Raw genomic sequence first — 22807 nt, 5'->3', positions numbered from 1 at the left:
CTAAAGTACAAATTTAATAGAAGTACCATTAGGTTTTGATCCGTACAAGCAACATTTCTTAGACTCTTTGGAATCTATTACATTTCAAAATCACAACAAAACAAAGCTCAAAATGCCATCATATCGATTGTTCACTCCAACTACTATTGAAAGTAATTGAATCAATACTCAACATACTGAACATATTTTCCAAATAATCAAGTGAATCTCCAAACTGAGATCTGTGTTTACACCAGGTTAAAAGTGACGTCCACACAAATCGCCCCGGGGATTCTAATGTCCATCACGGTACCATAATGTATTGTTGATCTTGTCTGCGCTATGTAGGGGGGACAGATAGAACTTCATTAGAGCTTTGACAAGCCCACTCTCTAAAAGTGATGAGATTATTCCTAATTGATGCCACAGTCGATTAGGGTTCGGTCTGTTGCTGGCCCACTGGCAGGTCTAGCCCTGGTTCAGACCACAGGACGTTGATGAAAAGCGTGGTTCGCCCAGCTCAAGCTGTTTCTGCTAAAAGAGGACAGATTTTAGGGAACAGCCTAATGACTCTGTTTGAAGTATAATGAACCCATGACCCCATCCCGTTGCTGTAACCTCTCCTATCTGCCAACTTGGGGGATGAGGGACAATAAGACAAAAAAGGTTGTCATTCACTAGAGGGGTCTTCTGCGGTGAAGTGTGGAGGCCCTTTGTAACTGCATTGTGAGTTGAGAAAAAAAAACTCATTTATTTACATGCAAAGTTAACAAGAGCGAAGAGGTTACCGAGCCATTTGTTTTTCACAATGGACGGGGGTGGGGTGCAAACAAACAGCAGATTCCTCTACTCAATAGAACTTCAGGGTCTACTATAGACAAATGAAAATGGTGCATGTGCGACTCACATAGCCATTATCATAAGACAGTTCATTAAATTGGTTGCTAGTTGAATTTGACACCAATGATTTTATCACATGGTATTGAAAGAACAGGGGAGCGTGTATGTTACAGAGCAAAATCAACTTCCCACTCATTGTCCACTAGAAAAGCCCTGCAGGGGTGTCCATTTAAATACACGGTTAAAATGTGGACACGTGTTCAGTGGATGTAGACGAAGAGAAAAGGGTGAAACGTCCTTGACGTCAACCAGTTCTTCAGGATTCAAAGAGAAACAACGGGACAAATCAGTCAATTTGTCCTCTTGACTTCTTATGCTGAGTGAACAGGTGTCACGGCACACAATGGCCTTTTCATCCGCTGCCTCTCTTCCAATGGAGAATTCCCCTCCACAGCGACAGCCACAGGCATACACCTCGTTATCTTAGAAGAGAACACAGACACTGTCAAACAGGTAAGAGCAGAGGGCTACACGGGATGAGACAGGTGGAGTATGACTTGATGAATGCATCCACTATGACTCCAATGGCAGGGGAGGGGAGAGCACGATTAAATAAGCAACACAAAGGAAGATGACCATGCCTTGACTCACTCACCGTCATCGGAAGTCATGTCGTCCAGACTGACACGGGCATCGACTGGCCAACTTTGATTCAGTTCACCGGCTGCATTGAGACGCAGAAGAAACATGAAAATGTCACGGAGGAAAATACGCATGGAAAAGCCATGAAGCCTTAAATGTCAACTGGAAATGCTGTAAGATCATTGGCTAGCCCAGTAGTTTGATGAGCAGCTTGTTTTAGCCAAACTGGCAAGTTACTCGATTATGGGAAGATTAAGTTCTCCTCCTTAACAGCACAGAGCTGGATGGAGAGATGCCAGGCAACCACGAGAGGGCGGTCAGGTTTGATGGGCCCCTTGCCGCCTTTGTCTGCCTCGGTCAAGCAACGCTTGCCTCTCTTCCCAGACTTGTTGATGAAGTGATCCGGTCCTACATGGACTTTCGAGACCGGGCTAGCTACACTAGCGCTGCATAGCGTGCTAGCCACATTGGCTAACTCGCCAAGGCATGCAGCTATTGCTAGCTACAGTTGAAGTCGGATGTTTACATACACCTTAGCTAAATACATTTAAACTCAGTTTTCACAATTCCTGACATTTAATCCTAGTAAAATTCACTGTTTTAGGTCAGTTAGGATCACCACTTTATTTTAAGAATGTGAAATGTCAGAATAATAGTAGAGAGAATGATTAATTTCATCTTTTATTTTTTTCATCACATTCCCAGTGGGTCAGATGTTTACATACACTCAATTAGTATTTGGTAGCATTGCCTTTAAATTGTTAAACTTGGGTCAAACGTTTTGGGTAGCCTTCCACAAGCTTCCCAAAATAAGTTGGGTGAATTTTGGCCCATTTCTCCTGACAGAGTTGGTGTAACCGAGTCAGGTTTGTAGGCCTACTTGCTCACACACGCTTTTTCAGTTCTACCCACAATTTCTTTTATGGGATTGAGGTCAGGACTTTGTGATGGCCTCTCCAAGACCTTGACTTTGTTGTCCTTAAGCCATTTTGCCACAACTTTGGAAGTATGCTTTGGGTCATTGTCCATTTGGAAGACCCATTTTCGACAAATCTTGAACTTTGGCTTGCAAGCCTCCCCCTTTTTCCTCCAAACATAGCGGTATGACGGCTGTGTGGTCCCATGGTGTTTATACTTGCGTACTATTGTTTGTACAGATGAACGTGGTACCTTCAGGCATTTGGAAATTGCTCCCAAGGATGAACCAGACTTGTGGAGGTCTACAATTTTTTTCTGAGGTCTTGGCTGATTTCTTTGGATTTTCCCATGATGTCAAGCAAAGAGGCACTGAGTTTGAAGGTAGGCTTTGAAATATATCCACAGGTACATCTCCAATTGACTCAAATGATGTCAATTAGCCTATCAGAGCTTCTAAAGCCATGACATAATTTTCTGGAATTCTCCAAGCTGTTTAAAGGCACAGTCAACTTAGTGTATGTAAAGTCCTGACCCACTGGAATTGTGATACAGTGAATTGTAAGTGAAATAATCTGTCTGTAAACAATTGTTGCATTAATTACTCGAGTCACGCACAAAGTAGATGTCCTAACCGACTTGCCAAAACTATAGTTTGTTAACAAGAAATTTGTGGAGTGGTTGAAATACTAGTTTTAATGACTCCAACCTAAGTGTATGTAAACTTCCGACTTCAACTGTATCTCTGCCTCCTCATGGTGGAATTGCTGCAGTAGCTCTCTTGTTTAGTATACGTAGCGTTAAGTTGCTTGGTTATTCTAAACGGTCCGTGCTGCGGTCAAAGAAGCTAGCTAGCCTAGCTTATGCTAAAATGCCTCCTGGCTAACATCAGCTAGCATGCATAACTTCCGGCGAGTGAAACTTAACAGATTTCCCTCGGTGTTATGGCATCCCCATTCCTATAAGGAAACCGTGTTTGCGTGAACCTACAATGAAGAAGCAGCCCTGATTACTTGGCTGGGGTAGCCCCCAGAGCGAGGGGCCTTGGCACGGGTCTGAGTGACCAGTGCGCCCCTCCGCCAAAACGTTACTGTGACAACAGTGCCCCCAGATTTAGCTAAACGGGGTACTACGTAAGCCATTTCCAGAGCTGCAGATGCTGCCTCCTCTGTTTACCCGTGTTCAAATCAAATGTATGTATCACATGCACCGAATACCACAGGTGTAGACCTTACCGTGAAATGCATACTTACAAGCTATTAACCAACAATGCAGTTCAAGAAATAGAGTTAATATTTACTAAATAAAATAAAGTAAAAAATCAAATAAAAAGTACAAATAAAGAGGCTATATACAGGGTCAATGTGCGGGGGTACAGGTTAGTCGATGTAATTTGTACATGTAGGTAGGGGTAAAGTGACTATGCAGAGATAATAAACAGTGAGTAGCAGCAGTGTAAAAAAAAAGGCGGTCGGGAGCTTGCACAGAGAGTAACCACAAGTCGCAAAGAAAACAGGAGCTGCCTCCACTATTCCAGCACCATTTCAACTTCAACACTTCAACATCATTAAATCACTTCTGCTTAGTCTAATACAGTGATAACTAAAAGATACCCCAAATAATTTAGTCCAATCAACGTAAGCTGAATATGATGGTTCTGATTTCTGTGTGTGTGCGTGCGCGTTCGTGCAAGTAGAGAAACATGTTGACTCACCCTAATTGTAGAGAAATGTCAATGCCATACTCTCTTTCACGTAGACGAAACAGTCTATCACTCTGTCATAGAATACACGTTTAAATTTTTTGTTGTCCTAGGCTACCTGGCTAAAATACTTGCTCGCAAGCCTAACTTTCATTCATGGGCAACGTTAGCTAGTTAACATGAGCTTTCTACATCTAGCTACATATTGAACCTCCATCCTCTCAGGCCAGGGGCACAACAATGTTTGAATTAATGGTTGGATCAGAATCGGCGTTATGATCATTGGCCAATACGGAGAATAAAGTAAAACCACAAATCCAAATCCTATCTCCATCCATGGCTAATTTAGGAAAGGCACTATTTTAGCTAGCTGGCTAGCTAGCCACCAGAGGACAACAACACAACGAGATGCACCAATTAAAGTTTTTCTGTCAAGGACGTATGCTATCAATGGGATCCAAGCTGGCTTCCTTTAACACTTTTTTTTGGTGCGCCAGGACCATTCACAGTTGTGATCCGTTTCAGGAAACTAGGTGTATGTCACTACTTCACACGAGAGCCATTTTAACTTTTTATCAAAATGCGTTTTTTGGCAGAAATGCTTTTGGAACATGTGAACTTTCATGTGCCTTAACAACAAATGTGTATTGAATCTGTAAATACGAGTATAATTGTTAAATTATGAGCCTAGTTGGTTTAGCCACAGAAAAAGTCAGCAACCTTCCCGCTAGCCATGATTGGCTAAGATAATCAGTGGGCTGAACATACCAAGAGATGAGTACGAATTAGTCTGCCATGTAGCACTCTTCTGTCTATTTGAGCTGGTTAGTATGTTTAGGTAATCCTGTCTAACGTGGCTTTAAAAAATATATATTGCTTAGTAGAACTGTATGTGTTGCTCTCCACTTTCTGAAGTTTTGAAATCAGTGGAATTAGATTATGATAGCTAAGGCGATGGAGAAAACACCTGTCGCCGGATTACATCTTCAAACTAAGGGCAACCATGGCATCCGTTTCAGGGAGAAGCGTCCAACCATGACGTACTGTATATGGGGAAGTCTAGCTAGTTACAGTTTCAGATATTATACGTTTCTAATTTTGACAAAGTTGTTTTCATTTCAAGTTAAAGTGTACTGTTAGCTAGCTAGCTAACGTTAGCTGGCTGGCTCGCAAGATAACGTTATGTGTATGATCTTATTATTAGTATCTCAGAGCCATTTGCTTGGCTAGTTATAGCCTAATGTTAGCTAGCTAACATTGAACCTGGTTTGTTAGCTACCTACAGATTCATGCAGGGTAGTAATGTCAAGAGTTGGGATTATGGTCCATTGTTTACCTAGCTAGCTAGCTACATGTCTCAACAAAAGATTCCACGATGCAAGTAACCATTTCGGGTGCATTTGTAAATTCAGTCTGGCCATCTACACCAATTTCAGAGCACTCTCGTCTGAGTGTGCCAGAGCACAGAATAACTGATGAATTTATGAACGCTCAACACTCATTGAATATGTCCGGTGTCAGTAAACGTCTGCAAAAAAAGCATAATTAAAGTGTTGACAGCAGCACAGTTACAGTCACTAATGCTCTGGATAACATGAAAACAGTTTAACCAGCTCTGCTCGGGCGAGTAAAATGGTCAGAGTGGGGTGTTCTCTCATTTGTGTCTGTTAGCCAGTTAACTTGAGTGCTTGTCTGCTGTTGTGAGGTCAGAACGCTCGGATCAACCCTACTCATCGGCCAGAGCGTCCAGCTTGCGCTCTGAACGCTCCGAAAGCGAAACGCTCTGAATTTACGAACGGACGGCACAGTTGCAGTCACCAACGCTTTGGTTAATATAAAAACAGCCTAACCAGCTCTGCTAGAGCGAGTAATGTTCAGTGAGCTGTTCTCTCATTTGTGTCTGGAAGTAGTTAGCAAGTTAGCCAGTTAGCTTAAGTTCTTGACTGCTGTTGTTAGTACAGAACCCTCAGATCAACCCTTAAAGAGATGGGTCGGGCTAAAGCTTAAGAGGATGTGAACGATGCTGAATGGGTGTGGACAAGGAAGAGCTCTCCAGTTGGTACCAAAACATTCAAAGGACATTTTCTCAAAAGTGAGGTTACAAATTTATCATTTTACAAAGCAGAATTCCTTTCCCCATTGTTCCTCAAATGCAGTGTATGGTATACCATTTTGTAGCTCTGGGTCTCTGCTTTTATCCAATGTTAAAAACTTAATTTCAAATTCTGCTAGATAAGACTGAATCAAGGAGTTCGGACACAGCTGACCTCGCTCAGTTTAGCTCAATGCTGATTGGCAAATTTGTTATACTTTTTTTGTCAAGGGAGGCCAGATGCTACGGGTGGAAACAATGTCATACTTGTTTGGACCAGACAGCATCGGATAGATGGCCTACACGTAGAGAGACTGAGGGGCGCTGTTTCGCTCGCTCAGATGCTTTCTCCTGTGAGATACATTCAGCTCCTTTGTGAACTGAAGGAAAATGATGAAACACAGAGAAACAAAAGATAAATTATTATATATATATATATATTGTTTATACATTTTGAGGGGAAGCCTGGCTTCCCTTGGCATCCATGAATGCACGCCACTGAAGGGCGCGCCCCTCCCACATAGGTGGCTCATTACTGAGATTCATTGCTGATTCCTGCCTGTAGCTCACTAGTCCCTATGAGGTGTCTGGTGATACAGGTTATGGGCTCTATAGGCAATTAGGTGTTGATAGCGGAGTCGAGAAAACGAGCACGGTTGGACACGACCAGGCTATTATCCCACACACAGTCTCTATGATTCATATTACCCCCGAAATGAGCTGTTTGTCTCCAGCTCAATGCTTTTCATTCCTGGGAGCTAGATTCAATGAAGAATTGCCCCTGCCGGTCACCACAGAATGGGTCCATTTTTCAGAGCCGTCTGTCCATTCCCAGCTGGGTAACAAGGCACTTTGTCGCCAGCACCTATGACTGCTCGGTAGGGTAACCTCCATGAAAATGCTATTTTCCCTGGTTCTATTTGTTGTGTGTGTTGTCCAGCACTGGGTGCCAGCCGGTTACCAGATTGCTTCTTACCGCCTCAACCAAGTGAGGCTCGTTGTGACAACAGTGCCCCCAGGTCGCAATGCCAATTGGGGTACTTCACTGATTGCCGGAGCCCGGGTACACAGAGTGGGCCAGGCTTTAGGCAACTCTTATCACAGCGTTCATGGGTGTCAAAAGTGTTGTGTCTCCTGCAAGTGAGTTTGATGAAAAGTGTCTTTTGTCCACATTCAGACACACGGTTATCAAGAGAAGTGAACATGGAAAAATAACCAATCTCTCCCAGTCCACAAGGTGACGCCCGCACCTTCAGATGGCACTTCATGGGCGTCTCACTGTCTGCTCCGACAAGCACAGTGTCGGTCTGGATCATGCGAACAGTGATGTCAGGGTACAGGCTACAATTTGTTCTGTGTCCCCCAAGCTTCGGCAGCGTCATCACATCAACTGTTCCCGAGGCCTCAGCGCCCATTTTGAGGGAGGAAATATCCTCCTGTCTTCAGAAGCAAGACATCAGAGTAGTTCCTATTGTGAAGATCTGGAACGGCAGACGAGATGCCGTCTATTACAGCCGGATTTCTGGTGGCGGCTGAGTCGAGGGGGAAAGCAATGTTACTCACATCGATGCTACTGTCTCGTATTCAGTCTCTAGGCTTCATAAGAAACCAGAAAAAGAGCTGTCTGACCATCTCAGAGCATTCCGTTTCTGGGTCTCGAGTTATCCCCATGAGGGTGTCCGGTTCTCGGCTCTATTTAGCCAAATTTCATCTGGGTCACAGCGCGTTTTCACCAGGTAGCCTTGGTTCGTGGAGATCGTTTGCCTTTAAGGCGGGGACCTGTGGCAATTTGGTTACTATGGGCTTAGCCCCTGAGAGGGACGTTCTGATTGCTAGAGGTTTACCTCTGAATGTTATTGCTAAATTCAGTCCGCAAGTGTGCCTTCCACGGGAGGTCTTTATGCGTATAAGTGGCAAGCGTTGGAGCTCTGGTGCCAAGATAAAGGACTGGTTCCTTTTCAATGCTCTGTGAGGGACCTCATTATGTTCATACAGGACCATTTCAAGCATTCTCCATGTTTGTACATAATTCTCACTAATTTTGTACATAATGTTGCTGCTACCGTCTCTTATGACAGAAAAGAGCTTCTGGACATCAGAACAGCAATTACTCACCTCAAACTTTTTCTTTAATTTAGTCCGACACGAAGGACATACTGCTTTGTCAAGACAAGGCCCAAATCCCCGTCATCAGCGTGAAGAAAAGACGGAGGAAAAGCGGCAAGAGGGAGGGGTGCCTTGTAAGAATTTCCCGACAAGTAGGTAAATCACTACTTCCCTCTGTATTATTGGCCAATATGCAATCATTGGAAAACAAACAGGACGATCTACGATCAAGACTATCCTACCAACGTGATAAGATGTAGACCACACTATCTACCAAGAGAGTTCACACCAAACATTTTCGTAGCTGTCTATTTACCACCACAAACCGATGCTGGCACTAAGACAGCACTCAACCAGCTGTATAAGGCCATAAGCAAACAAGAAAATGGTCATCCAGAAGCAGCGCTCCTAGTGGCCAGGGACTTTAATCCAGGCAAATTTAAATCCGTTTTACCTCATTTCCACCAGCATGTCACATGTGCAACCAGAGGAGAAAAAAACTCTAGACCACTTTTACTCCACACACAGAGAAGCATACAAAGCTCTCCCTCGCCCTCCATTTGGAAAATCTGACCATATGTACATTTCCCAACTAGAAGCCATGGATTACAGGCAACCTCCGCATCAAGCTAAAGGCTAGAGCTGCCGCTTTCAAGGAGCGGGACACTAATCCGGACGCTTATAATAAATCCTGCTATGCCGTCAGACAAACCATCACACAGGCAAAACATCAATACAGGGCTAAGATTGAATATTACTACACCGGCTCTGACGCTCGTCGGATGTGGCAGGGCTCAAAAACTATTACAGACTACCAAGGGTAACCCAGCCGCGAGCTGCCCAGGGACGCAAGCCTACCAGACAAGCTAAATGCATTTTATGCTTGCTTCGAGGCAAGCAACACTGAAGCACGCATGAGAGCACCAGCTGTTCCGGATGACTGTGTGATCACGCTCTCCGTAGCCGATGTGAGCAAGACCTTTAAACAGGTCAACATTCACAAAGCTGCGGGGCCAGATGGATTACCAGGACGTGTACTCAAAGCATGCAACTGGCAAGTGTCTTCACTGACATTTTCAACCTTCCCCTGCCAGAGTCTGTAATACCTACGTTTCAAACAGACCACCATAGTCCCTGTGCCCAAGAAAACAAAGGTAACCTGCCTAAATGATTCCCGCACCATAGGACTAACGTTGGTAGCCATGAAGTGCTTTGAAAGGCTGGTCATGGCTCACATCAACACCATCATGCCAGAAACCCTAGACCCACTACAATTCGCCCCAACAGATCCACAGATGACGTAATCTCAATCGCACTCCACACTGCCTTTTCACACCTGGACAAAAGGAACACCTATGTGAGAATGCTATTCATTGACTACAGCTCAAAGTTCAACACCACAGTGCCCACAAAGCTCATCAACAACACATCTAATCCTCAACACTGCGGCCTCTCAGGGGTGCATGCTTAGTCCCCTCCTGTACTCCCGACTGCATGGCCAAGCACGACTCCAACACCATCATTAAGTTTGCTGACGACACAGTGGTAGGCCTGATTACTGACAACGATGAGACAGTTTATAAGGAGGAGGTCAGAGACCAACGACCTCTCTCTCAAGGTGAGCAAGACAAAGGAGCTGATCGTGGACTATAGGAAAAGGAGGGCCGAACAGGCCCCCATTAACATCGATGGGACTGAAGTGGAGCGGGTCGAAAGTTTCTAGTTCCTTGGTGTCCACATCACCAACAAACAATCATGGTTCAAACACACCAAGACCGTTGTGAAGAGGGTACGACAACACCTTTCCCCAGAGACTGAAAAGATCGGTCCCCAGATCCTCAAAAAGTTCTACAGCTGCACCATTGAGAGCATTCTGACCGGTTGCATCACCGCCTGGTATGGCAACTGCACGGCATCTGACCATAAGGCACAACAGAGGGTAGTGCGTATGGCCCAGTACATCACTGTGGCCAAGCTTCCTGACATCCAGGACATACATACCTAGGCGGTGTCAGAGGAAGGCCCAAAACATTGTCAGAGATTCCAGTCACCCAAGTCATAGACTTTTCTCTCTGCTACCGCACGGCAAGCGGTACCGGAGCGCGAAGTCTAGGACCAAAAGGTTCCTCAATAGCTTCTACCCCCAAGCCATACGACTGCTGAACAACTAATCAAATGGCCACCCAAACTACTTACATTAAAAATAATGGGGGTGGTCAAACAAATACCTTCGACTAACCTGTACCCCCCCCCCCCCCCCCCCACATTGACTAGTTATTGTTATGTACATTTATTGTGTTACTTTGACAGTATTTTAAAAAAAAAAGTTTATTTAGTAAATATTTGATTAACTCTATTTCTTTTTTTCTTTTTTTTCTTTTCTTTTTTTAAATTGTTATCCCATTTTCTCCCCAATTTTTCGTGGTATCCAATCGCTAGTAATTACTACCTTGTCTCATCGCTACAACTCCCGTACGGGCTCGGGAGAGACGAAGGTCGAAAGCCATGCGTCCTCCGAAGCACAACCCAACCAGCCGTACTGCTTCTTAACACAGCGCGCCTCCAACCCGGAAGCCAGCCGCACCAATGTGTCGGAGGAAACACCGTGTACCTGGCCCCCTTGGTTGGCGCGCACTGCGCCCGGCCCGCCACAGGAGTCGCTGGAGCGCGATGAGACAAGGATATCCCTACCGGCCAAACCCTCCCTACCCCGGACGACGCTATGCCAATTGTGCGTCGCCCCACGCACCTCCCGGTCGCGGCCGGCTGCGACAGAGCCTGGGCGCGAACCCAGAGACTCTGGTGGCGCAGTTAGCACTGCGATGCAGTGCCCTAGACCACTGCGTCACCCGGGAGGCCTGATTAACTCTATTTCTTGAACTGCATTGTTAGTTAAGTAAGGGCTTGTAAGTAAGCATTTCATGGTAAGGTCTACACCTGTGATAAATAACATTTGATATAACAGCTAGGGTACCTAGTGGTGTATGCGCCCGCTCCACTAGGGGTCTAGCAGCGTTTTGGGGGTTGTTTAGACTGTTGGCTATAAGGAGATATTTGCGCTGCAGCAAGTTGGGCATCACCACACACACACCACACACAGGTTTTATCCCTGGGATGTCACTGCTCCCAGTGTAGCCCACAGCATGCTTACGGCTGGGTCAGTGGAAAGTCACTAGGCAGCTCGCCGTGCGCCCAATACCCAGACTGCAGCTTCTGGCGGGGTCAGGTCTGGGTGGTCTGCCACGAATCGTTTCATTTAGTATCCGTTGGGGTCCCACTGTGGCGTGATTATATTTCCCCATAGTATGTGGTACTGACATTGACTGACTGAAAGGGAATGTATCATTATGACTATAACTACTGTTCCCTGAAGGAGGGAAACGAGGTACAACACCTGTTTGGCCTCGCACTGCCTGTTCCTGGGCTCTGGAAGGAGCGGTATTAAATTGAAGGAATGAATCCGAGCCTCATGCTTATCACCTGTGGATGGCGGGACTTCCAGCGAGGCACGGATTTCATTGGCCTTGTCAGGCGAGATTGTATATCCTTCAACCGCAGTTGCGAGAGTGCGACTCCCCATAGTTATCATGACACTAGGCGAGACCCAAATGCAGACACAGGAGAGAGATGGTTGGAGTTTAAGATGTTTAATAAATCCAAAGGGATTAGGCAAGAGAATGGTCGTGGACAGGCAAAAGGAACATAACCAGATCAGAGTCCAGGAGGTACAGAGTGGCAGGCGGGCTCGAGGCCAGGGCAGGCAGAATGGACAGGCAGGCGGGTAATGAGTCCAGAACAGGCAAGGGTCAAAACAGGGACGACTAGAAAAAGGAGAAAAGTTAAAGCAGGAAAACCGGGAAAAAACACTGGTAGGCTTGGAACATACAAGACGAACTGGCACAGAGAGACAAGAAACACAGGGATAAATACACTGGGGAAAACAAGTGACACCTGGAGGTGGTGGAGACAATAACGAGGACAGGTGAAACAGATCAGGGTGTGACAGTAGTATGTTGTACCTCGTTTCCCCTCCTTCAGGGAACAGTCATAATAGTCATAACGTTACATTTAGATATGTACACTTAGATATATGTTGGCTACTCATCTGTATGTAGGCCATTCTTCCATCTGCCAGTGACATTCATTGGTCAAGAGAGTGGTACAGGAGAGATACAAGAGTGTCACAGAAACAGCACACAAATTAAAGGTATATGGGGGCGAGTTAAGAGGATGTGAGATCTTTGACTCTGATCACATACAATGGTAGTTTCTTGGGGGAGACAATTTATTTTTTGAATGAATATCTGTCTATGTAATAAGGTATCTGAAAGCATTAGGCTTCACTGGTCTTATCTGGTTAAGAGCTTCTATTTTCAGTCTTTCACTCATAGATTTGGACAGTTTCGTCACAGCCTACAGTCACTATGACATAGAGGGGACACTGCTGCATACTGTATATGAAATCTGTTAAGGCAACACTCAATAATTCAGGAGAAGGACAGACAGTAGCAGAACCACTTAAGTGAAATTAAAAGTGTAAATCATTTGGTGGGTGCTTATATACAGATGAAGTCAGAAGTTTACATACACTTAGGTTGGAGTCATTAAAACTTGTTTTTCAACCACTCCACAAATTTCTTGTTAACAAACTATAGTTTTGGCAAGTCGGTTAGGAACTCTATTTTGTGCATGACACAAGTAATTTTTGCAACAATTGTTTACAGACAGATTATTTCACTGTATCACAATTCCAGTGGGTCAGAAGTTTACATACACTAAGTTGACTGTGCCTTTAAACAGCTTGGAAAATTCCAGAAAATGATGTAATGACTTTAGAAGCTTCTGATAGACTAATTGACATAATTTGAGTCAATTGGAGGTGTACCTGTGGATGTATTCCAAGGCCTACCTTCAAACTCAATGCCTCTTTGCTTGACATCATGGGAAAATCCAAAGAAATCAGCCAAGACCTCAGAAAAAAAATTGTAGACCTCCACAAGTCTGGTTCATCCTTGGGAGCAATTTCCAAATGCCTGAAGGTACCACGTTCATCTGTACAAACAATAGTACGCAAGTTTAAACACCATGGGACCACGCAGCCGTCATACCGCTCAGGAAGGAAACGTGTTCTGTCTCCTAGAGATTAATGTACTTTGGTGTGAAAAGTGCAAATCAATCCCAGAACAGCAGCAAAGGACCTTGTGAAGATGCTGGAGGAAACAGGTACAAAAGTATCTATATCCACAGTATAACGAGTCCTATATCGACATAACCTGAAAGGCCGCTCAGCAAGGAAGAAGCCACTGCTCAAAAACCGCCATAAAAAAAACAGACAATGGTTTGCAACTGCACATGGAGACAAAGATATTACTTTTTGGAGAAATGTCCTCTGGTCTGATGAAACAAAAATAGAACTGTTTGGCCATAACGACCATTGTTATGTTTGGAGGAAAAAGGGGGAGGCTTGCAAGCCAAAGAACACCATCCCAACCGTGACGCACGGGAGTGGCAGCATCATGTTGTGGGGGTGCTTTGCTTTAGGAGGGACTGATGCACTTCACAAAATAGATGGCATCATGCGAAAGGAAAATGATGTGGATATATTGAAGCAACATCTCAAGACATCAGTCAGGAAGTTAAAGCTTGGTCGCAAATGGGTCTTCCAAATGGACAATGACAAAAAAGCATACTTCCAAAGTTGTGGCAAAATGGCTTAAGGACAACAAAGTCAAGGTATTGGAGTGGCCATCACAAAGTCCTGACCTCAATCCCATAAAAAAATTGTGGGTAGAACTGAAAATGTGTGTGTGAGCATTAGGCCTACAAACCTGACTCAGTTACACCAGCTCTGTCAGGGAGGAATGGGCCAAAATTCACCCACCTTACTGTGGGAAACTTGTGGAAGGCTACCCAAAACGTTTGACCCAAGTTAAACAATTTAAAGGCAATGCTACCAAATACTAATTGAGTGCATGTAAACTTCTGACCCACTGGGAATGTGATGAAATAAATAAAAGCTGAAATAAATAATTATCTCTACTATTATTCTGTCATTTCACATTCTTAAAATAAAGTGGTGATCCTAACTGACCTAAAACAGGGAATTTTTACTTGGATTAAATGTCAAGAATTGTGAAAAACTGAGTTTAAATGTATTTGACTAAGGTGTATATAAATTCCGACTTCAACTATAAGTGTGTATTATTACACATGTCAATTGGAATATAGGTTTTGCACATCCCGATTCTCCCTGACACACTCTCGGAGAGTGGGGTCACGGCTAGGGTCTGGCATTATCAACGGCGACCCTGGAACAATTAAGGTTAAGTGCCTTGCTCAAGGTCACATCACCAGATTTTTCACCTTGTCGGCTCGGGGATTCTGGCTCTAACCGCTAGGCTACCTCCTGCCCTGTTTGCAGAGTAGTGACTAGTGAGGCATTCTCAGGTGACACTCAGAACTTCCCTGACATGTTCTTAGGTAACATTAGGCCTTATTGCTGAAACATAATGATGCAAATATGTCTGTCTCAGTATGGATTGAAATGAGGGGAACATACAGTAAAATGAGTAAAAATGCTTTAAGATATGAACTTAAAAGGTATCCACTGACTAGAGGATATAGTGGATATTGTCTATGTATTGTACATCGAACTGAGTCAGACATTTGGCAGTAACATAGGCCTATTGTCAGTATAAGAACAAAGGAGAAAGACAACAAAAGTAATAGATATTAACACTTCCTTCCTTCTCTAGCAGTACAGTACCCCTTCACCAGTCTTTGTGAGGAAACGGTAATTAGCACATTTTGATGCCACTCTTTAAAGTTGGTCTTTAATTAGTCTGGAGACTAGCCTAGGTGGCCAAGCTCACAGCTATGTAGGGATATCATTTGATAGGTTTGGTGTAAAAAAATTCACCTGCTCTTCCCATGGGGGTTTTAAGAAGTTGTACAGTAAGACTGAGGAAAGGTGTCAGTCAATTCTCAGTTAAAGGTGTCTGTTAATTCATACTCTGATACACTGTACCATTTCACGGATGAGGCTCAAATTACAGATACACCCATTAAAATGTGGATTTTGTTCACGCCTGTCGTAGGTATTGCAATCTTGTGAGACCATAGTTTCTCAATGTGCTAGTGGTCAGGTGCAAATTATAGGCTTTACATTCGCTTGGGAACCAAAGTCACAGTGCTTCACAGTTAAGCTAACATTATTGGGCTAATAGATTTTCAAGTCCGAACTGAGCCTTCTAAATGTTTTGCAAATAAATCAAAAGCAGATCAACTACTCTGAATACTGTAGTTTTGTCAGAACACTGTAGTCTTGTAGGAGTTGAGGGAGTCAGTGGGACCATGGCCCAATGATAGGGTGACTGAGCCAGTTGATGCACCCTGCCCAGAAGGCCCAGACGACAGCCAGTCACTATTGAGAGAGCTCAAGGAGGCTCTGCCAGGTCACATGAACAATATTATTAAAGCGCTATTAGTTGTTTGGCTCAAGATGCTGGGCCATGGAGGTTTATGGACTGTGTTGGGGGGGGGGGTGGATTTGAAGAGAGAAACAAGCTTCTCACAGGCCTCTCCAATGGGCTGCTGCTGCAACGTGCCCTGAAACAGCCCGGGAAGACGGCCACGGTGTCTTTGGCGATGAGGCGGTGGAGGTGGAGGTGGTGCACATTAAGGATGAGATGATTTAGTGTTAGTCAGGGCCGGCTGCACAGCGCTCCCAGACAACCCAACAGTGTGTCAGAGACCCAGAGCAGTACGCGTCCACCCTGCTCACACACACACACACACACACACACACACACACACACACACACACACACACACACACACACACACACACACACACACACACACACACACACACACACACACACACACACACACACACACACACACACACACACACACACACACACACACACACACACAGACGTCTCCCTCCGCCACACAACACAATTACCTTCCCCAGTAATTACCATACATGTCTGCCTAAACACAGGGGAAATGCAACCCTGGTCTCAGCACGGAGCTGATTTGCCCACGCCAGTTGTTTATGATATAGACTATTTAACAGCAAACAAGGGACTTTTAACCAACGGGTTTTAACCATGACATTTTATTTTTCACACTAGTATCTAATAATCCGTGACTTTCATGGGGTATATACAATACCAGTCAAACGTTTGAACAAACCTAATCGTTCAAGGGTTTTTCTTTATTTTTACTATTTTCTACATTGTATAATAATAGTGAAGACATCAAAACTATGAAATAACACATATGGAATCATGTTGTAACCAAAAAAGTGTTAAACAAATCAAAATATATTTTATATTTGAGATTATTCAAAGTAGCCACCTTTTGCCTTGATGACAGCTTTGCACACTCTTGGCATTGTCTCAACCAGCTTCATGAAGTAGTCACCTGAAATGCATTTCAATGAACAAACATGCCCTTTTAAAAGTTAATTTGTGTAATTTCTTTCTTTCTTAATGTGTTTGAGCCAATCAGTTGTTGTGACAAGGTAGGGGGCTATACAGAAGATAGCCCAATTTGGTAAAAGACCAAGTCCATAATATGGGAAGAACAGCTCAAATAAGCAAAGAGAGACGACAGTCCAACATTACTTTAAGACATGAAGGTCAGTCAATACGGAACATTTCAAGAACATTTGAAAATTGCACTCCAAAAAGCATCAAGCACTATGATGGAACTGGCTCTCATGAGGACCGCCACAGGAAAGAGAGACTCAGAGTTACCTCTGCTGCAGAGTTCATTAGAGTTACCAGCCTCAGAAATTGCAGCCCAAATAAATGCTTCACAGACACATCAACAGCAACTGTTCAGAGGAGACTGTGTGAATCAGGCCTTCATGGTCGAATTGCTGCAAAGAAACCACTACTGGAGGACATCAATAAGAAGAAGAGACTTGCTTGGGCCAAGAAACACGAGCACTGGACATTAGACCAGTGGAAATGTGTCCTTTGGTCTGATGAGTCCAAATTTTAGATTTCTGGTTCTAACCACCGTGTCTTTGTGAGACGCAGAGTAGGTGAACGGATGATCTTCGCATGTGTAGTTCCCACCGTGTAGCAGGAAGGAGGTGGTGTGATGCTGTGGGAGAGCTTTGCTGGTGACACTGTCTGTGATTTATTTAGAATTCAAGGCACACTTAACCAGCATGGCTACCACAGCATCCTGCAGCAATATGCCATCCCATCTGGTTTGCGCTTAGTGGGACTATCATTTGTTTTTCAACAGGGCACTGACCCAACACACCTCCAGGCTGTGTAAGGGCCATTTGACCAAGAAGGAGAGTGATGGAGTGCTGCATCAGATGACCTGGCTTCCACAATCACCCAAACTCAACCCAATTGAGATGGTTTGGGATGAGTTGGATCTTATTGCTTATTTGAGTTGTTCTTCCCATAATATGGACTTGGTCTTTTAACAAATATCTTCTGTATACCACCCCTACCTTGTCACAACACAACTGATTGGCTCAAACACATTAAGAAGGAAATAAATTCCACAAATGAACTTTTAAAAGGGCATGTCTGTTCATTGAAATGCATTTCAGGTGACTACTTCATGAAGCTGGTTGAGACAATGCCAAGAGTGTGCAAAGCTGTCATCAAGGCAAAGGGTGGCTCCTTTGAATAATCTCAAATCACTTTTTTGGTTACAACATGATTCCATATGTGTTATTTCATAGTTTTGATGTCTTCACTATTATTCTACAATAGTAGAAATTAAGAAAAACCCTGGAATGAGTAGGAGTGTCCAAACCTTTGACTGGTACTGTATATCACCAGATCTAATACACATGGGGATAGTAATGAATGAATATCCATCCCCCTTCATTTCTAATGAGGATGAAGATAAAACAATCCAATCATGCTGAAGTTTAAAAGGGGATAGCAACAGTTCCTCAAGAAGACACTCCTTTAGAGTTCCATCCGTCTCTCTAATTAACAAGATGAGGACTGAGTTCCTCTGTGAAATCTGGATGAAACAGGCTTTTGAGCTGGCTTTAGTACAACCCAAGTGTTTGTTTTAATTAACATCCCCACTTGATCACAGTGGGAGGATGAGCCAGTCCATCTAAATGGCTGGGCAACATTAAACACCATGGTGATGTTTACTAGTGGAGATCTGACTGAACACTGCAGAGGTCTATAGTAGCCAGACAGATGGGAGCAGTGTACTGCTAGCCTGCTACCCCACCCGCCCTATTGGGTGCTTACAACAATCAGCCTGCCGACAGCCACGAGGGACAATCAACACCCTCACAGACCAGCGATCAAAGAAGGCTCAGATTTCATGTTCAAGAGAGGAACTCCGACTCTCTGTTTTATTAAAAATGTAAGTTGGATACATAGTACTCATGCTGTAATTAAAAACAAATGTTTTTATTTTACTAGGCAAGTCAGTTCAGAACAAATTCTTATTTACAATGACAGCCTAGGAACAGTGGGTTACCTGCCTTCAGGGGCGGAGGACAGATTTTTACCTTGTCAGTTTGGGGATTCGATCTATAAACTTTTCGGTTACTGGTTCAATGCTGCAACCACTAAGCTATCTGCCAACCCAAATGTGAAAAGAAGACAACACAACCTTTACTTCCTTCATACTCAATGGCATATTAACATATCCATTGATAGGTTATAAATGGACAACAAACTGTCACTGGAGATCTAAAATGTTTGATACAGATGCAGTAAAGAGGTCAATGGAACACAGGACGCTGTGACCCTGTCATTGGCGCACATTCAACAAATCTGACCTAACAAAGGTCATTTCCATCTAAAAGGACCCATGAGCACCAACATGTGAAGTTCATAAGAGCATGCCAAATTTGGTGTCAAATTAAAGACGAGTCCATTTTTATTTTTTTATTAAGGCATACATACATGTTTCCACCATTTTCCACCCAAAATATTTGGAATAAGAAAAGGCTTTGATTTCTGGTCAAACAGATGGAAAAGGGAGCTTAGAAAACATCGACCAGAAAAAGTCTTAAAGGGTATCAAAAATGCATAAAAACACAATAAAGTTGAAGTAAAGACCCCTGACAAATAATATCAACACATATTTAGTTTTTGAGAACATTTTCTGCCTTCTGTAAGTTTAAGTAACATTGCCTTGTGCCGTTACCAAAAACCCACATACTGTATCTTTCAGATATTTTCTAATTTCTGTCTGTCAACAGGAGGGAGGATAATGAAAGTTCACAGAAGTAACAAGTAAAGGTCCATGCTTAATTTGTTCCGGATTCTGACAGAATATGATCCTCCTGCACCTCTCAGTTTCGGACTGTATCGTTCCGGAACCTATTTGCTCGGATCTGGTACCTCTCCTGGCATGATTTTCATTCTTTGCAATGAAAAATAATCCAATAGTTTGAGTTTCCTCTTCTGTAATTCTCCTGCCCTCTAAAAAACTAAATGTGAAAACGTGCCTAATATTCTTAGAATTGATTCAAGTTTGGCCGGCCCGGGTATATCGGTTTGCGCAACATTGTAGCCTAGAGACAGACCAACACGTGGCAGTTGCTGTGGTGAGAGAGAAAAGCCTGCCTGAATCTCTCTCATAACTACAGTGAGATTTATTGAAATTAAATAATTCAGAGTACTACACCAGGAGTAGGCCTATAATTTAGCCAAAACAGGCCAAAACACCTGGGACACACAGGCTGGAAAGCAAATGGCTCCTTCTGAAAAGAGGACACTAATCTGTCTGTAGGCTACCAAAATATTGTATCTTCCAAATAGACCTATTGAGCGAACAGCATTGTTCTACAAAGTTAAACAAGAGAGAGATAGGCTTGTGAGTCAATCCTGGAAAGCTATTTTAGGACTATAGTTTCCTGCTCATATTGTAAAATATGTCTCCACACACCTAGGCTTTTGTTGGATTCAAGAAGAGGTCGTTTTTATTGATCTCAGATTCTCAGATTGTCAATGTCAAAGTAGCCTGTCATTTCGATCCTTTGTGTGGTATTAAAAAAGATTCAGTCATGTAGAATTGCATGAAATGCGTTTATTAAAGGCTACATTTTTCCCAGACCCTTGTCTACAAAGAATGCTCCCCATGTGTGCAACGCCTCTGCTCTACTCTATGCCACTACGCAAAAGTGATGATAATGCATGAAATACTTTATTATAAAGGCACATTCTTTTTCAGTACCTCAGAGCTCCCCTGGTCACCCCCCTCTTTTGTCCCGGCGCATCCAGATAAAAAAACGAAGCACTGGTAAAGGTAGACTTATCAACAGTATTTGTATTGATATCAATTTTGTTTATGAATTAAGTTATTAAAACAAAAAAATCCAAAATATTGATAACTGGATTTCTGCAATTGAATTGGCTACGGTGGGAAATCATAGTAGTCCCAAACCAGAGTTTGGTTCCAAGTATGGAGAGCACAGTACATTACAGTACAGCACAGTAAAGAAAAGTAGAGTACAGTTCAGTACAACACAGTAGAGATCAGTACATTTTGCATTGATATTTTAGTAATTTAGCAGGCGCTCTTATCCAGATCGTAAGTGTGTGCATGTATGTACACAGTAGAGCACTGAACTATACTCTACTGTACTCTACTGTACTCTACTGAGCTCTACTGTGCTAAACTCTGCTGAACTCTTCAGTACTGAACTCTACAGTTCTGTGCTGTACTGTACTCTACTGTACTCTACTGAGCTCTACTGTGCTGTACTGTACTCTACTGTACTCTACTGTACTCTGCTGAGCTCTACTGTGCTGTACTTTGATGTGAAACATAGAAGTCTATGATCGGTTCAGATATGGTCTGGCCCGGACCAACAAAATGTGGTCTTGTTTTGGGTCAGAGCTAATTCAAATAATAGCCAGTGAGTAGAATAATACCCAAATATGCAAAGGAGGATATAGCATATTTATACATTTGTGTACCTATTTAGGATACATGCATCACCATGAAGAGAATGACATTCATATGCATAATTATGCATTCCTGTGTAATACAGATCAGGGACCCATAAGAGAATGATGTTACCAGGTGTAAATTGACTTCACTCACTGTAGTTCAATAACCAAAAGATAAGTCAATGTGTCATGTCATAGCTGACACCGCAGTATTTTGCAAAACAAGAAACGTAAAAAAACGGGGAAATTTTATGTCAATATGCTGTTACCAAACTTTGCATTGACACAGTTCTTCCAGTAAATGTGTTTGTGTCAAATGTTTAGTGTAAATTGTTCAAAGTAGTCCTTGTGCATAGGGTTGTATGGTTTGTTAAACTTTGAAATCAATTTCCCCTAAGTGGATATTCGTCAAATCCGTAAGGATTTATGTATTGTAACAGGCCCACAATGTGATTACTAAAGTCCGATTTGGATATATTTGGCTGTTTTCGCTGCATAACATTTAGAAATTGTCCCTCTTCAAGTTTAGAAGAAGTGACCGCTAAATGCTAACTCCCTTTAGTATGAGCTGGTAGCATAGCTAGCATACAGAACTCGGTGGTGGTAGTCTAAGTAGTTTTCAACTGTAATTGCAGTTGATTGGTGACAATAACATGAAATTGTATTGGGGTTGACATCCATACGAGCATCTTCTACTCCAATTTTTACCTCAACACAGTGTAAAATACACATATAAACAATAGCCTAAATGTAGGATCATTTTGCTGCGTGGCAATGAGGAAAATCCAGACCCCCCCCCCCCCCCCCCCCCCCACGTTTCCATGGCATTCCATTGTTTTGGTTAAGTTCCATTGACCTCTTTACTGCATCTATTCAGGGGATGAGTGGAAAAATAATTATGGAAAAAGGGGGGTTTCCAGCGGGAATCTTTGGGGGTTGGTTATCGTATGACAGCATACAATGGCAGACAAAGTCAATACCATCTAAGAGGGCCAGACAGTGTTTTCTTCCTTCTACAGATGCTCTCTACATGTCAATACTATGGCTGGAGTGTGTTGGCTTCCAGAGCGGCACTGTGAGTGCCCCCCCCCCCCCCCCCCCCCCTAAAGGCGATGGGAGCTCTCCCTGCTAATGGTGCACACACACAGAGGGCCTGGATGTACATTTATTGAAGGTCCTAATGGAGAGCTGGCTAGGGAGACCTTTTTCCTGGGGGGGAGTGAGCAGCCTATCACTTCATGTAACGCTAGGCCATGTGTGACATGCCTGACCTACATTTCCTCGCTCTCCACACTTCCTCCTCCTCCTTCCAGAAGGAGGTGTTTTGTGAGGGACAGAGACGGCAGCAAACACAAGCACTGTCTGGAGACGGACACAATCTTTTGCCTGTTTTATTCATGTAGCGTATTGGGTGGGTGGATGGCGGGTCTTCGCGAACCCCCCCCCCCCCGGCCCTTTCTCATGCATTCGGAAAAGTGAGAACGATCACAAGAACATACTTCGTAAAACAGGCCAGTTGTTTTTATGGTCAAAACTACACTCTGACAAGCTCAGCTCGATATTTACAATAATTTGTAAGCCAGGTTTTAAGGAAATCTTGGAAATGGAAATGGG

The 22807-nt window shown here is 43.5% G+C and overlaps 1 protein-coding gene across 1 annotated transcript in view; it reads right to left on the bottom strand.

Moving 5' to 3' along the window:
• The window catches only part of LOC129867687 (dnaJ homolog subfamily C member 24-like), a 44002-nt gene that overhangs the window by 3772 nt on the left and 17423 nt on the right, over positions 1–22807 (bottom strand). Inside the window, exons 4-5 of the mRNA XM_055941250.1 lie at positions 1475–1543; positions 1188–1301 (exon numbers count right to left, since the gene is read on the bottom strand). Coding sequence (XP_055797225.1) covers positions 1188–1301; positions 1475–1543 — 183 coding nt within the window. The remainder of the gene's footprint in view (positions 1–1187; positions 1302–1474; positions 1544–22807) is intronic.

The sequence above is a fragment of the Salvelinus fontinalis genome, chromosome 12 (genome assembly GCF_029448725.1).
Source record: "Salvelinus fontinalis isolate EN_2023a chromosome 12, ASM2944872v1, whole genome shotgun sequence".
Taxonomy (NCBI): Eukaryota; Metazoa; Chordata; class Actinopteri; order Salmoniformes; family Salmonidae; genus Salvelinus; species Salvelinus fontinalis.
This window is presented reverse-complemented; position numbering and strand designations above follow the sequence as displayed.